Source organism: Schistocerca cancellata, chromosome 3 (genome assembly GCF_023864275.1).
Source record: "Schistocerca cancellata isolate TAMUIC-IGC-003103 chromosome 3, iqSchCanc2.1, whole genome shotgun sequence".
Taxonomy (NCBI): Eukaryota; Metazoa; Arthropoda; class Insecta; order Orthoptera; family Acrididae; genus Schistocerca; species Schistocerca cancellata.
The window spans coordinates 365,036,737-365,051,635 of record NC_064628.1 but is presented as its reverse complement, the minus strand read 5'-3'; the positions used below and the strand labels follow the sequence as shown (position 1 = coordinate 365,051,635).

Here is a 14,899-nt window from a genome sequence, read left to right as displayed (position 1 = left end):
GCTGTAAAAAATCGTATCAAATCAGCGGAAGGAATCACTGCGAGTGCCAGTATGCTGTCGGCTGCCCTACTGAGTCCAGATGAGCGTACGGAGTTAATACGAATGGTCGAGCAGGTTGATGAATGACACTATACCCTGTGTAATCCGATGTAAGGGTTTGGTATTCGTGAATGCCTGGGGGTTACCTGCTATCTTGTGTACTGCAAAGAGTGAAGTACGGAGGAAGTTATGTTACGGTAAGGGGGTGTTTTACGTGGTTAGGGCGTGTTCTGAAGAAAAAGGTAAACTCAAAGAACAGAAGAAAATGAACACATTTTACAATATTTTATCAACATGTGTAAGACGCCTCCCGTACTATTTATTGATTTATTGTTGATTATTACGAGGTGTGTAATCTGGTTGATTGAGAAAATAAGCGTAGGACATTAATATGTACCAAGTTATGGAGGGCGAACTTACTCCCAAGTTACATGTGTCGATAAGGAGTATTCTGAGCCTGAATCTAGAGCTTATGTCACATCTATTTACCCACACTGTTCTATAATTCACTCCTTCCCAAAATACTGTAAGAATAATGAAGATGCTATAACAGGCGAACACTTTTGTACGACACAGTTAATTTATCCACTTTGCTTGCAGAACAGCGCAGCTGTTTTCGAAAATTACACTGTAGGAAATACTCCAACCAGCCACAAGTTTTCTTGAAATCATTTTATTACACCATTACTAGTTTCGGGCCTGAGCTCATAGTCAGATGGCAGCGTTGACTTCTCGCAAGTTTTACAGTTGTGTCCTAATATATAACAAAATGAAAAATCTTTTGTAAACTATACATCAAGAAAGTTTCATTATAATTTAGGAAACGTATGTAAAACTTGCAAGAATTCAGCGCTACCATCTGACGAAGGGCTCCGGCCCGAAACTACTAACAATATAGTAAAATCATTTCACGAAAACTTGTGGCTGGTGGCAGAATTTCCTATAGTGTAATTTACAGTTAATTTACTCTACTGTAATTTCAAGTATCACGTCCCTTCTTGTTCTGAGCGCACTGACAGTGCAATTACAGTCACTCATTTATCACGAGCTTGTATGAGTTTACAATTACCGATACCTCACTGTACGATAGCCATTTGATTATATAACTACTCCCGAATTAATCTTTAGTTGCAACATCCTCACTTCCCTCACACACGAACTCACCCTACTCACATGATAGCTCTAGTGAAACTCTATAGTCTTTCCACAAATACTGCTTGACTTAATGCGCGATCGCTGGAAGTACGAGCACCTCGGACCTAACCTGCAGGCATACTCGCCGGCCGAAGTGGCCGAGCGGTTCTAGGCGCTACAGTCTGGAACCGAGCGACCGCTACGGTCGAATGTTTGAATCCTGCCTCGGGCATGGATGTGTGGGATGTCCTTAGGTTAGTTAGGTTTAAGTAGTTCTTAGTTTTAGGGGACTGATGACCTCAGAAGTTAAGTCGCAAAGTGCTCAGAGCAATTTGAACCATTTTGCAGGCATACTCCGGCTCGATTCACTCACTCCTTTGGGCCAAACGATCTCCAGGAGCCGATATCTCCCTTCTAGAACTACGCACTGTAGCGAAGAAGGCTAAGGATAGATTTGACCCTTCAATCATCGGATCGACACATGTACCCTTACACTGTCCTAAAGCAGCGTCTGTGACCCAATTGTTTGTGGACAATAACATTCCTGAGATGGACTAGTCTGCCAAGAATTCCGTACTGAACACCCAAAAGAAAATTTTTGATTGCGTTAGGACATCGACTTGGCTCCATACTCCAGCGTTCAAATCACTACCTTATATGGTTTCGATTCTTGATGGGGCCATAGATATTTAGGTACCTCATTACAAGTATCCTTACTGGAGTAATAGCCGTCATAAAGGCTGGGGTACACATACACCATATTAATTTCTACTGATAAATATCATGATGCTTTTGATCATATTGCGCAGATCTGTTAGAAGGTAAACTTCGAAAGCAAACGTAGGATTTCAGATAGTAACCTTGTGGAGCTGTCACAGATTTCAAAATGTTCAAATGTGTGTGAAATCTGATGGAACTTAACTGCTAAGGTCATGAGTCCCTAAGCTTACACACTACTTAACCTAAATTATCCTGAGGACAAACACACACACACACCCATGCCCGCCGGCCTTGGTATCCGAGCGGTTCTAGGTGCTTCAGTCCGGAACCGCGCGACTGCTATGGTCGCAGGTTCGAATCCTGCCTCGGGCATGGATGTGTGTGATGTCCTTAGGTTAGTTAGGTTTAAGTAGTTCTAAGTTCTAGGGGACTGATGACCTCCGAGGTTAAGTCCCATAGTGCTCAGAGCCATTTATGAACCCATGTCCGAGGGAGAGCTCGATCCTCCGCCAGGACCAGCCACACAACAAATTTCAAAAACATTTATTTGCAGTACATTGATAACTTCGGTATTGGAAAAATCGGATCTTGAAATGACCAACAAAATCACACCCGCGACGCACAATTTTTAAGCGTAGGACAAATATAGAGCAAATTCGAGTTTGGTACCGGCATGATGTTAGCGAATTATTTGTTTGTATAGCTCCGGTGTCCAACAGATGTCACGTAGTCCCAGCATTAATCGGGAACAAGTATTCTGAATTTTATCAAAGAGATCCCGTCTGCCAATTAACTAAAATTATCGTCACGGGCTACAATGGAAACGAATATGAACCACATCGCTATTATATCCGAAATTTAACGACTGCTATGGATCGTTGAATTTTATAACAGCAAATATTAACTAGGAGTACGTAAATTTATATACTGATTTCTTGGATGACACCGTTGTGTGGTATCAAGAATTTTTATCTCTAATTGCTGGACGGCCTTATGCGTGAATTTGAAAATTCCTTCAAAGAAAATGGCATGAGATTAAAAACCTGTCGTAATATTGATTATATCGCGAAGGAACATTTTCCGAATATCGCAAGCTATAAGATTTAGTTTTTCATTAGAGAGAAACATCATACAAATCAGATATTACGCGATTAGAAAAAGAACAACGCAGTTTCCGTGGTTCGTCACTACTGTACTAGCATTCTCTGATCTTTTCAGCACAATGTTTAGGAAACTGTCAAATCATGTCATTTCTGAATTCACTTCATGCATTCGAATAATGTGTTGCACCTGACAAAAAGTCAATACATAGATAGAGGGTCATCTGGCAGGCCGGAGATGTGATTACCTCCACGTATTGCGTCACCTCATTCCCCGTTAGGTTCAACGGCACACCAGCCAAACCTGAAACCACCTTCCGATCCAAACGAAATGATTGAAGAGGCACATTATATCAGTTTGACCTTTGACTGCGGGACTGTACGTGTCAGTTTACAATTTCTTCCTATAATTCTCTACAATAGAACAAAACATCTCATACATAATGTTCATTTTGTATCCCTGTGCGAAACAGCAAGAATCCTTAAGCACCAACATGCTTCATGACCTTCTATTTATTGATAACAGGCTTCAACCCCGGATCACTTTCAGATCAGCTACTGTTAAAAAGCGGTTTGGTCAAGAGTGATAATACTTGTGTGGGATCTACAGTTAAACTTAAGGTTAAAGGTTGAAACCGATGATCATGAAAGTACTTTGTTGGGCATAAGATAAGTCCTTTAAATAACATGATTTTACGTTCGTCCAAGCGAGGCACGTTATTCACAAAATACTCGAAACGTTCAGCAGTGAACCAAGAAAAAGAAGGTCGTAATATTGCAAACATCGGACGACCTGTGAGTTGCCTGGTAGGGCTATTCTGGGAGTGTCTTCCAGAGAATATAGCATACGTTTCCTTATATATATCCGCCTAATATTGGCAACACAAACCAGGAAGGCTCCCGTGCAACTACTTTCTACAACAAGAGTAAGTGACTGCCTCTTCAGCAGAAAGAGGTAGGTAATGATCTATCTTGCAAACAAAGAACATCGACGTCCTTTATTAGCTAAATCAGTGTACCAACAAGAAACAAAAAAAGAATTTTCGTCTGAAAAATTATGTATACTTTCAAGAGCCTTTACGTATGCTTGGAAACGTCAGCCTGTATATTCACTGTCTGACAAACAGTTCAGGACCAAGAAGATGTGGTCAGATGTTAATTTTACTTCGTACACGTGCACACCATCTGCGGATACGCAAGTTACTAGTTTAGCGCCCGCTGAGTCGCTCGCGTGAGCTGTTTGGCCTGCAGAAAATTTCTTTTTGTTTTTATTTAATTGAACTTTTATGTTGTTTACAAACTGCAACACCTTGTAAGCTTTTCATGCTAATTAAGACAAAATAAGCATGGTCTTTTCCGAATGTACTTCTGACCAAATGCGGTTCTGGTAGCTGGAGTGCAAAGTCTTCGTTAATCACGCCTTTTGCGTTCTTGTGGAGATATTTCCATTGTAACTTTCAAAAAAAAAAATGGCTCTGAGCACTATGGGACTTAACATCTGAGGTCATCAGTCCCCTATAACGTAGAACTACTTAAACCTAACTAACCTAAGGACATGACACACATCCATGCCCGAGGCAGGATTCGAACCTGCGACCGTAGCGGTCGGGCGGTTCCAGACTGAAGCGCCTAGAACCACTCGGCCACAGTGGCCGGCTGTAACTTTCATCCCTAACAAATATTTCTCTATATCTAGCCCAGAAATGAAATACGAATTTTCATAAATTTATCTTTAAATTTATTTAATGTAACGAAAAATTTTATTAAATGTTTTCGTCCCTTAGTGGCTCAATTTCCAGAAACACTGAAACACGTATCTTTTTTTTTTAATTCTAACCGAGAATTCAAATAACAGGTGCCATAGATGGAGCCTTAAAATCCGTTAGTAGTCCTTTACTTATTTTTTTATTTTAAGGAAGCTTTCACCCACTATTTTATCCCTTAGTGGTCAAATTTCTAAAAACGCAGAAACACGTATTTTTTTATTTTATAACTGAGAAGCCAAATACCAGTTTTCGTAGTTCTAGCTTCAAAATTCACATAATAGCGAAATACTTTCAAAAGGCCTTTCATCCCCTATTTCACCCCTTAAGAGCGGAATTTCGGGCAACCCATTCTTAAACGATGGCTACATGTCTACAGTATAAGACCCACATCCTCTTCTTAGTTCAAGTTTCTGTCCTTAGCTGTTTGGGCTGGGTGAAGATGAGTCAATGACTCAGCTAGTCAGTTAGTGAGGACACTGCCCTCCTTGTACAGGGTGTTTCCAAAAGGACTTTACAACTTTATAAATTCGTATAAATTTATTAAAATAAGGTATAGAGATGGGTTTAGTTTCATTTTGTAGGGAAACACATGAAGCTTGAAGTATAGGTGTTATATGTGGCCTCCGTTGGTTATCCTGCACACATATCATCGAAAGTCAATTTCTTCCCAAACTCACTGTAGCATTACAGGTGTAACTTGCTCACTGGCGACGTAAATTCTTCCTCTAAGTTCAGGTAGAGAAACCGGCACAGGAGGTACAAATACGATATTCTTGAGGAATCCCCATAGAAGAAAATCGAGTGGTGTCAGCTCTGGGGAACCTGGGGGCTGTACAATTGGTGCACGTCGGTCCTTCCACTGACCTGGAGAGCGGTCAGTGAGACAATCAAATGGTTCAAATGGCTCTGGGCACTATGGGACTCAACATCTTAGGTCATAAGTCCCCTAGAACTTAGAACTACTTAAACCTAACCAACCTAAGGACATCACACACATCCATGCCCGAGGCAGGAAAGGCAACTCAAAATTACCTTCTCATTTATTACCCACAATATACAAGCACAACGCATTCTGACTGCTATAAAAGACACCCGGAAGACTAGTGTTTAATCTACACAACCTATATTTCCACGTAATCTCCATCCCGTTCTATGGCCTTCCTCCGGCGCGAAACCAGGGCGTGTATGCCCCGTCAGTACCAACCCTTGTGCTGGTGGCGGAGACAGTGCTTCATCGTCCTCAAAATGTTTTCCACGAATGGCATGCCTTAATGGCCCAAACAAGTGGAAGTCCGAGGGGGCTAGGTCATGGCTATCAGGTGTGACAGCCATGGTTGGTCTCCCCGACTGCTGCAAATCGTGGAGCTCCACCGAACCCCGTTCTGATGACCTCACCCTCCGTGCTCAGTGACTAACTGTACTTTTGTCGACAGCAGATGCTCCATAGATTCTGCACGACCACTTGGGAATATTCCTCACAGTTTATTTGTCTGCAGTGAGGAATTCAGTGACGGCACATTGCTTGTAACGTACATCACCTACAGTCACCATTTTGAAACTATCCTGCAGCTACGCTACCTTTCGGTAGTGACGGAAATTTGGCGCGCTCAGTCAGGAGACTTCAAATAATACATACGTAACTTCTCGCGTTCGTAGCATTGCTTTCGGCTGAGAAAAAAAAAAAAGGTGGTGCATTACTTTCTGGGAAAGTAATGCACCAACACTCATGTTTCATCACTTAAAAATTAAAGCGTGAAACTTCACCTTAGGAAAATTAATGAATTACTGTGCTGATAAACCTCTTACGTCATTTGATTTTCAAACAGCTGAGCAGAACTGATCTTACTCAGACATTTCTCTCTTTACTTATTCTGATCAACACTAAACTGACACACAATACTTTTTAGCGCAATATGACTTTCAATAATTCCTACAAAAGAACGGCCCTGGCTAACAATATCCTATACCTTTCACGAATAACTTACCTCACAGAAATCTTCGTTACTCGAACTACTGCAATACAGCGAGCGCCAATACTGCCAGCTAAATAAAAGATTCTAACTACTGAAGGCACTAACTACTGATAGGCATAGTTAGCAAATGAAAGATTTTGATAGAGAACAAACAATGTATTTATCTTTAAAATGTTCAAAAGTAATCATATATATATCAGTTCATGATATCCAATATTATCAATTTACTCTTTCTGATGGACACACGTCCAGATCGTCCGCTCTCAAAATTCTGCCATCTCTCTCCCCCCATCCACCACTGCTCGCGGTTCACCTCCAACTGCGCAACGCTAAGCGCTGTTCGCATCCAACTGCCAAACGCAACAATAGCGAATATTCCAACAATGCAAACCAGCCACAGACTGCACACAGCAGAACCAGTGATTTTCATAGAGAGCGCTACGTGACGTTACCAACATAGAAACCTAAACAGCCTACTTACAAGTGTTCCAAGAAAAGTCTTTGATTGGACAGTTTAGTTAGGTGCAAAAGCTGGTGATAGTGTTTGGGAGACGGGTGGTGGTCGTGGTAAGTTGCTATGGGACCAAACTGCTGAGATCATCGATCCCTAGACTTACGCACTACTTAATCTAACATAAACTAACTGACGCTAAGGACAACACACACCCACACCCATACCCGAGGGAGGACTCGAACCTCCGACAGGGGAAGCCGCGTGAACCATGGCAAGGCGCCCAAGACCGCATGGCTGCCCTGTCAGAGGTTCGAGTCCTCCCTCGGGCATGGGTGTGTGTGTGTTGTCCTTAGTGTCAGTTAGTTTATGTTAGATTAAGTAGTGCGTAAGTCTATGGATCGATGATCTCAGCAGTTTGGTCCCATAGGAACTTACCACAAATTACCACCACAGTGCAGCTACGCCGCCCGGCGATAGGGGAGAAGGTGGTGCAACAAACAGCAAGGGGGAGATGGAGAGAGGGTACTAGCTAAGGTACTATGCCACTCAGGGGTAATGGTCTAAGAAAGGGTGGGAACCTCTGCTCTAGTGGCTCGCCAGGTGCGACATTGCTCTCAGAACAGCACGTGCTGCAGCCGCTGTACGACGGCCACGGCCCCCGCCACTGTGCCACTGCGCCGCCACTGACCTTGTTGCCGTGCGTGAGCTCGTAGCCGCCGGGTTTGCACTCGTGCGAGCGCACGATGAACTGCAGCTTGTGCTTCTGCAGGAACTTGTCCGTGACGTCGGGGCCGAAGTAGGTGCCGGCGCCGCGCAGCGAGTTGGGCACGCAGCCCTCCGCCGGCTGCGGGTCGCTCCACAGGATGTCGAACACCTGTCCAATCAGAAGAGGCACTCGCTGAGGAACTGCATTTCAGTGCAAGGACGCTAAACAGGTGGAAATGCCTCTCTGTCTACACGCTGATATGCACTTATCAGAATCGTCATGATCGGTCTCAATTATATAATTACATCTGCATCTAGATGTACATTAACTATCGGCCAGTCGCTTTATGGCACGTGGCGGAGGACACTTCGCGTATCACTGTCACTCACTATCTTTCCTACTCCAGTCGCGAGTGGTGCGCGCGAAGGACGATTATTGGTAGTCAAATGGTTCAAATGGCTCTGAGCACTATGCTACTTAACGTCTGAGGTCATCAGTCGCCTAGAACTTAGAACTAATTAAACCTAACTAACCTAAGGACATCACACACATCCATGCCCGAGGCAGGATTCGAACCTGCGACCGTAGCGGTCACGCGGTTCCAGACTGAAGCGCCTAGAACCGCACGGCCACATCGGCCAGCTACTCGTAGTCCTCTGTGTCAGTTCAACCTCCCCCCCCCCCCAATTTTACCATCATGGCATTTTCGCAAAATATGCGTGGTAGGGAGCAATATATTGGTTGACTCTTTTACGAACGTACGATATCGGGATTCTACCACATCCCTCTTGAAGCTACTGAAGTTGGATGAACATTTCCGCCTTTCGCGGCTGCTAAGCGGACCTATGAGGAAATACTCTGCTCTTCTTTGGCTCTTCTTCATTTCTTCTGTCATATCTGTTAAAAGTCCCAGACAAACGCTACATATTGATGTTACATGCTATGTAAATTGAATTTATTTATTTAGTTATTTATTGGTGAAGTAAAGACCTGCTTCCTGTTGTTATATAGTAGATCGCACATTTGTGATTTTCGTTCTCATATCATACAAATTCAGTTATATTACCCGTACATTTTCCGTTTTGAAAATTTTACAAAAGATGAAAATAAAAAGTTAGTGCAGATGTATATAAACAATTTTGTTTACAGAATGAAATTTTCACTGTGCAGGGGAGTGTGCGCTGATATGAAACTTCCTGGTAGATTAAAACTGTGTGCCGGACCGAGACTCGAACTCGAGACCTTTGACTTTCGCGAGGAAGTGCTGTACCAACTGAGCTACCCAAGCACGTCTCACCACCCGTCCTCACAGCCTTAATTCCGCCAGTACCTCGTCTCCTACCTTCCAAGGCAAAGGTCCCGAGTTCGAGTCTCGGTCCGGCACACAGTTTCAATTTGCCAGGGATTTTCAATTTTTTTTACACATTTAGCTAGTTTAGATAACGATTATAAATAAGTCACAGAATAGGTGGTGGATGTATTTTAAGTTAAAATTAAAAGTGCATTTAATAGAAGAAACAAGAGCTGGAACTTGATTTAGATATGATGTGACAGTTCTTCTCTTTATATCTTCTATGTATGTGCTTACATCTGTTGCATATGTTCTCTTGACTGTGGTAATAATTAATAATATCTTTATTAATTAGGTTTTAATGTGCTTCCGAAATTAAGGCTACATTGGAGATTGGGAGTTCATTTACAATGTTATAGTCAGATACATCAGATGCGAGGGCTCGGTAGAACTTCGAGTCAGTCACACCTGATGCAGTGAAAGAAGAAGAAATGTCACATCTTACGATAGTGTTACATGCTGTAACAACCAACTATATACATAGTTACATTTTTAGACTGATTCAATTTAGTGTTGGAGAATCTTAGCTTATCTTTACTATGTTTGTATGTTTATCTCGTCTTCACTTTCTGTGTGTGATATACATCATCCGATTCAGTGTCTGTATCAGTGGCGTTTAGAATGTACTGCTGATCTGTCAGATTGGGAACCTGTCTTTCTCTAGCCTATGGTATCTCCTGCTTATATGTCGCATTTAGTGCTCGTGATACTTTTTGTCTGCGATGTCATTTATAGAGTTCCAGTCATCTTGTCTACGTATCAACTGTCCTATGTCCTGGCTTCCTAAACTTGGTCTTCATGTCCTAGCACACAGCAGATGAGCAGTATGTGTTCAGGTGTGCCATCCACACCGTAGGTACAAGTGCGAGTCTGTTTTAGGCCAAACCTGTGCAGATGCACAGGAAACGGGCCTTGGCCCGTGACAAAGTGCACCATGACGCGTGTTGGATTTATGAAATTCAAATTCATCTGCTCTCGGATACTGGAGACGAAAGCATAGACTCATCTTCCCTTATTAGTTGTGCCGCGTTCTGTCTGCCATGTATCAGTTCTCCGTTTGTTTCATGTCCGTCTGTCGTTTATCTCTTGTCCAGTTATATCTCTTATTTTGTTACGTGTTACCCTCTTCAGCCAGTAGGCAGCTGCCCTGTAGCGAATTGTAATATCTGTAGGGAAAACTCCCAGTACCACACACAGTGCCTCACTCGAGATTGTGCCGAAAGCCTCTGAGATTCTGAGTGGAACACTCCTCTGATCGGGCCTCACAATGATTTTATGTGTACGTAAACATAATCGATGTGCCCAAGCACTAGCCACAAAACAAGTTATTGACGCAAAGAGTGCAGTGCAGTATGTCCTCTTTGTCAGTAAGCGCAGCCTATAGTGTGCAGACTTGCAAGTTTATGCATGAGTTTCGTCACTTTGTTAACTGTTAGTCTGGCATGTTGGTTAAAGTGCAAGTGTTCGACAATATAAATGCGGAGGTATCTTGTCATAGCTTACCTTTTTTTATGTAAACTGAATGTAAAGGGGGAGAAAGGAACGGAACTCATTAAATGAGCTGAATCGGGGCTTTATGCAGAATAAGAAAATACGTGCCGGTCCTGGACTGGAACTCGGAATCTTACTAGGCGCTGCATTAACCACTGCACCACCGGGACACAGTGTTTATCGGAAAAGGCGCGCCCCCGGTCGACACATATTCCCACCTAACGCCACCAATTTTCTGTCACTTTTCATGCTCTCCATGGTCGCAAATGTTTTTTTTAATTGTTGGAGATCGAACGTAAATTTACACCGGCACTGAAGCTTGTGGAGTCACTCATACTGTAATCACAATCTTTCACTGAAAGCAGTGATATGTGCAGACATTAAAGTAATTATTAAAATATACTGAAATCGTTCTGCTCTACAACTCCTCCTACTGTATAGACACTTTTATATGACTGACTTATGCTTACTAAATTCAGTTGAAAGTCAATAATATAGTAAAAATCATATTTTTAAAGCTGTATATGTAGCTATAGCTTTATTGAAAAAATGTGTAATATTTACAAAGCTCCCGACATGATCCATTTCACTCTGCACGCAAATTGTACGCAAAAATGATCCAGAGAACATGCAAGTTACCAAACTTCGTTGCCAATAATCACTAAACGTCGACTTATGATCATAGAAAAGACTTAACGAAACTAGTAAGTCATTACCTGTTGTCCTAGACGGTAATATGAATTAAATTTCAGTTTTTATGGCTGTAAAAGTTGCACAATAACGTAGTTCAAGTTTCTGCTTTAACTATTTCCTTAATGTAAGCTTTTTATGTTTTATGGTCGAACAGATAAATCATGGTACATTTCTGCTATACCAGCTCTTGTTTTCGACAGTTCGTCGAAATTGAAAACCACGTCATCGCTACGTATACCGTTTTATTTTCACGACCGTGTAAAGTATTAGAATTACGATGTGTCTGGATGTAAAAATTACTCCTCTGCATATTTTCGTACTGTCTGTAGTCAGGATAAGTACTTGATTTGCATCTGCACTGGAGCGTGTGCTAATGTGAGGTGCATGTGTACAGAACATTCGCAGACGCTCCACCTGTGTTACAGGGCGACGATTTAATTTGTTCTGGCTTCCACTTACTAGCCGGTACGTGTCATGGCTGATATCAAAACAAATTAATAGCAGCTCAAGATGCTTATTGCATTTTTATTTTTTAGACTTTGTATGGTGTAGTATTTAAATTTTCAGTGAAAATGTAGCCGTGAAATTCTTGTTGTTTATTAAAGGTTTTTTGTCATTTGATTGTTATAAGAGAGATATAGCGCTTTTTAAGTACTTCGGTTTCATACAGAATTATCACAAAACTGTTTGGGGTTTGGTGGCCACTGGTTGACATATTGCCTGTCGGCTTCTGTCTCGGTTTCTTCGGCAGCTGACTGACACTCTCAAAGATTCACACTCAATTGCTGGTGAGTCATTCCATACGACATAGCCAAATTTCGGCAGGTTTTCCTGCCCGACCACCACGATCGTCCATGAAATTTTAAGTCAACGTACCCACATTTCCACAATGAACACTGGTAAAGTTTAACGTTCGTCGAAGCAATACTGGGCGAGATATAAGTAGCCATTTCTTTGACTCCATACGCAACTTCGCCCAGTGCGATCGGGAATTTCTGGCGACTTTGAGCTATAATGTCTCAAGCAATATTTTTTGAAATAAATGAAATAAGGAGAACTTGTACAATTTTATACGTTCTCTTATGAATAGTAATGCGAAGAATTTTACCAGGGAACCTAAGCCAGAGAATATTAGGCAAAATCGCCCGAAAAAGTAGACGTTAGTATTTTTATATCTCACGGACTAAAAGTACGATGAACGTGAAACATGGCATATCGTGACCTACCAACACAAGGTTATCAAAAAAAATGTTTCATTTATATACAACTATCCAATACTGATTAAATTAAGTCAAAATTTGAATATTTTCAAGAAGTTAAACAATGGAGTATTTTCGTCCTGATTTTGCAGAAAACTGTGTTCTATAAAACTTTATACACTGGGTTCATCAGAAAGGCAATGGTTTTGTCCACAAAACAAAGAGTAGCTGATTATTCAAAGCGGGCTAACAAAGCTGAATAATGTGAATCAAACGTGGGTGCGGAAATCGCAGCTTCAGAAAAATGTAAACCTCGGATTCTTATACTTCCTAGAGTAAATGCATTCTGAACATGAAGCTTAATATGCAATAGATCGGTAACGCAAGGAATTGGAATAAAAAACTTCATTCACCTACTATTTTCCAATAGACTACAGATACATGGAAAAAATGACGATTTTTGTGAAATGACGAAAACCGGGTATATTCGATATTCTTTTTTACAAAAGCTGTTTTGAAAACAGTCTCATCCGAAGCAACGTATTTTTAAGAGCCCCCCCTCCCCCCGGAACAGTGGATTTAATATCCAACATGGGCTAACGTAAATTGAGACACAACGGCCTGAAAAGTTTCACGCTCAATAAAGTATAAACTTTGGCTTCTAGGTCTCGTTGATGAAAGGAATGATAAACATGAAGCTTCCCACACTATAACCGGGAAACATAAGACTTTTAAGTATAACGTATCATTCACGTAGGGCTTTTCAAATTTCTACAAAATCAGTTCAGACATGATTTTCATAATATTTTTAAAGATAATCATACACAATTTTCTTTTATCTTTGCTTATCAACATAGTCCCCATTCAGGGGTAAACACTTTGTCGCGCGATCCTCAAGCTTTTTCAACAATCGAAAAAATGGTTTCTGTTAAATTCTGCTAAATGCTCCTTAAATGCAACTATCATTTCCCCATTTGATAAAAATTTCTTCCACCTAAGCCAATGTTTCAAATTAGGGAACAGTCTAGTGAATAGGAACCAATTCAAAGCATGTTAATGCACTTTCGCCACTACTATCGCTGACGTGTGGGATGGTGAAAGAGTACTGTTTTGCTCGCCAACATTGGTCTTCCTTCAGCCAACCGAATTTTCACATGACCGACCAATGAATCACAATAGGATTCAGTCATGGATTCTACCTTTTTCCAAGTAATGAATGAGGATTATTCCTTGGGAATCCCAAAAAATAGTAGCATCCCCTAACCAGCTGAGATAATGATCTTTGCCGTTTCAGGGCATTTTCACCAGCCTATGTCGATTGTTTTGTCTGCAGTCTTGAGTGTGTTGTATAACGATAGATTCAGGTTTGATGAACAGTAGCAAATCGGTACTAAATTACTTGCGGATTGCGATTAAACATCGCCAGATGTTGAAATGTTGTGCGGGATGCGTTTTCTTCGATATAAGCCACCGTGCCATCCATCTCGCACACAGCTTCTTCATAGTCAATTCTCCGTGCACGATATCGTTCACACTCTCAGTTGAGATAGCTACAGTCTTAGTAAACCGAAAAATCTTATTCAGCGGTTTTGCATTAATATATCATGGTTTTTGTCAATGGTTTCCATTCAGGTGGCCTCAATTGGACCATCGGAGAGCGCTTCGTCTTCGCTGCTTGTCCGGCCACGTTTACATTTATTAATCCAGACGTAAATGGTCTTCAATGACGGTGCAGAGACCGCGTCAAGTTCATCCATTTCTGTTTTGATTTGTGCGGCAGTCCAATCCGTAAAATGAATATGATTGGTAACGGCACGAAGCTCTGTTTTCTCTATTTTCATTCTCAGTTGACACACTGACCAATTCAGACGATCTCTGTACGTCCATCTTTCCAGAGATGGTCATGGGGCTCGGCTGTTCGCTACAGGATGTCAACTTTCAGCAGTCCAATTTCTAAACTCATTTTATTTGGCTATCAGATTCGGCGATTAACTACGCCACCTTCAGGCCCCTGACCGATTCGACAGGCGATGGTTGAAGTGATCGCTACAGCAAGCAGAAATCTACAGACATCAGTATTGGAATGCTGGCCCCTGTTTTGACCAGAATCGATCACTTCAAAAAACAAATGTCGATTCGGCAAATGATGGTTGAGATGATCGCTATAGCAAGCAGAAATCTACAGATACCAGTATTCGAATGCTGGCTTCTGTTTCGACCAGAAACGAGGTCGAATTTTCCTACACGTCGCTCAGGGGCCTCAAGATGGAGTA

The 14,899-nt window shown here is 41.7% G+C and overlaps 1 protein-coding gene across 1 annotated transcript in view; it reads right to left on the bottom strand.

Annotated features, from left to right (window-relative positions):
- LOC126175053 (serine/threonine-protein phosphatase rdgC) overlaps positions 1 to 14,899 on the bottom strand; it is a 1,927,531-nt gene that overhangs the window by 245,430 nt on the left and 1,667,202 nt on the right. The window contains exon 12 of the mRNA XM_049921565.1: positions 7,875 to 8,060. Coding sequence (XP_049777522.1) covers positions 7,875 to 8,060 — 186 coding nt within the window. The remainder of the gene's footprint in view (positions 1 to 7,874; positions 8,061 to 14,899) is intronic.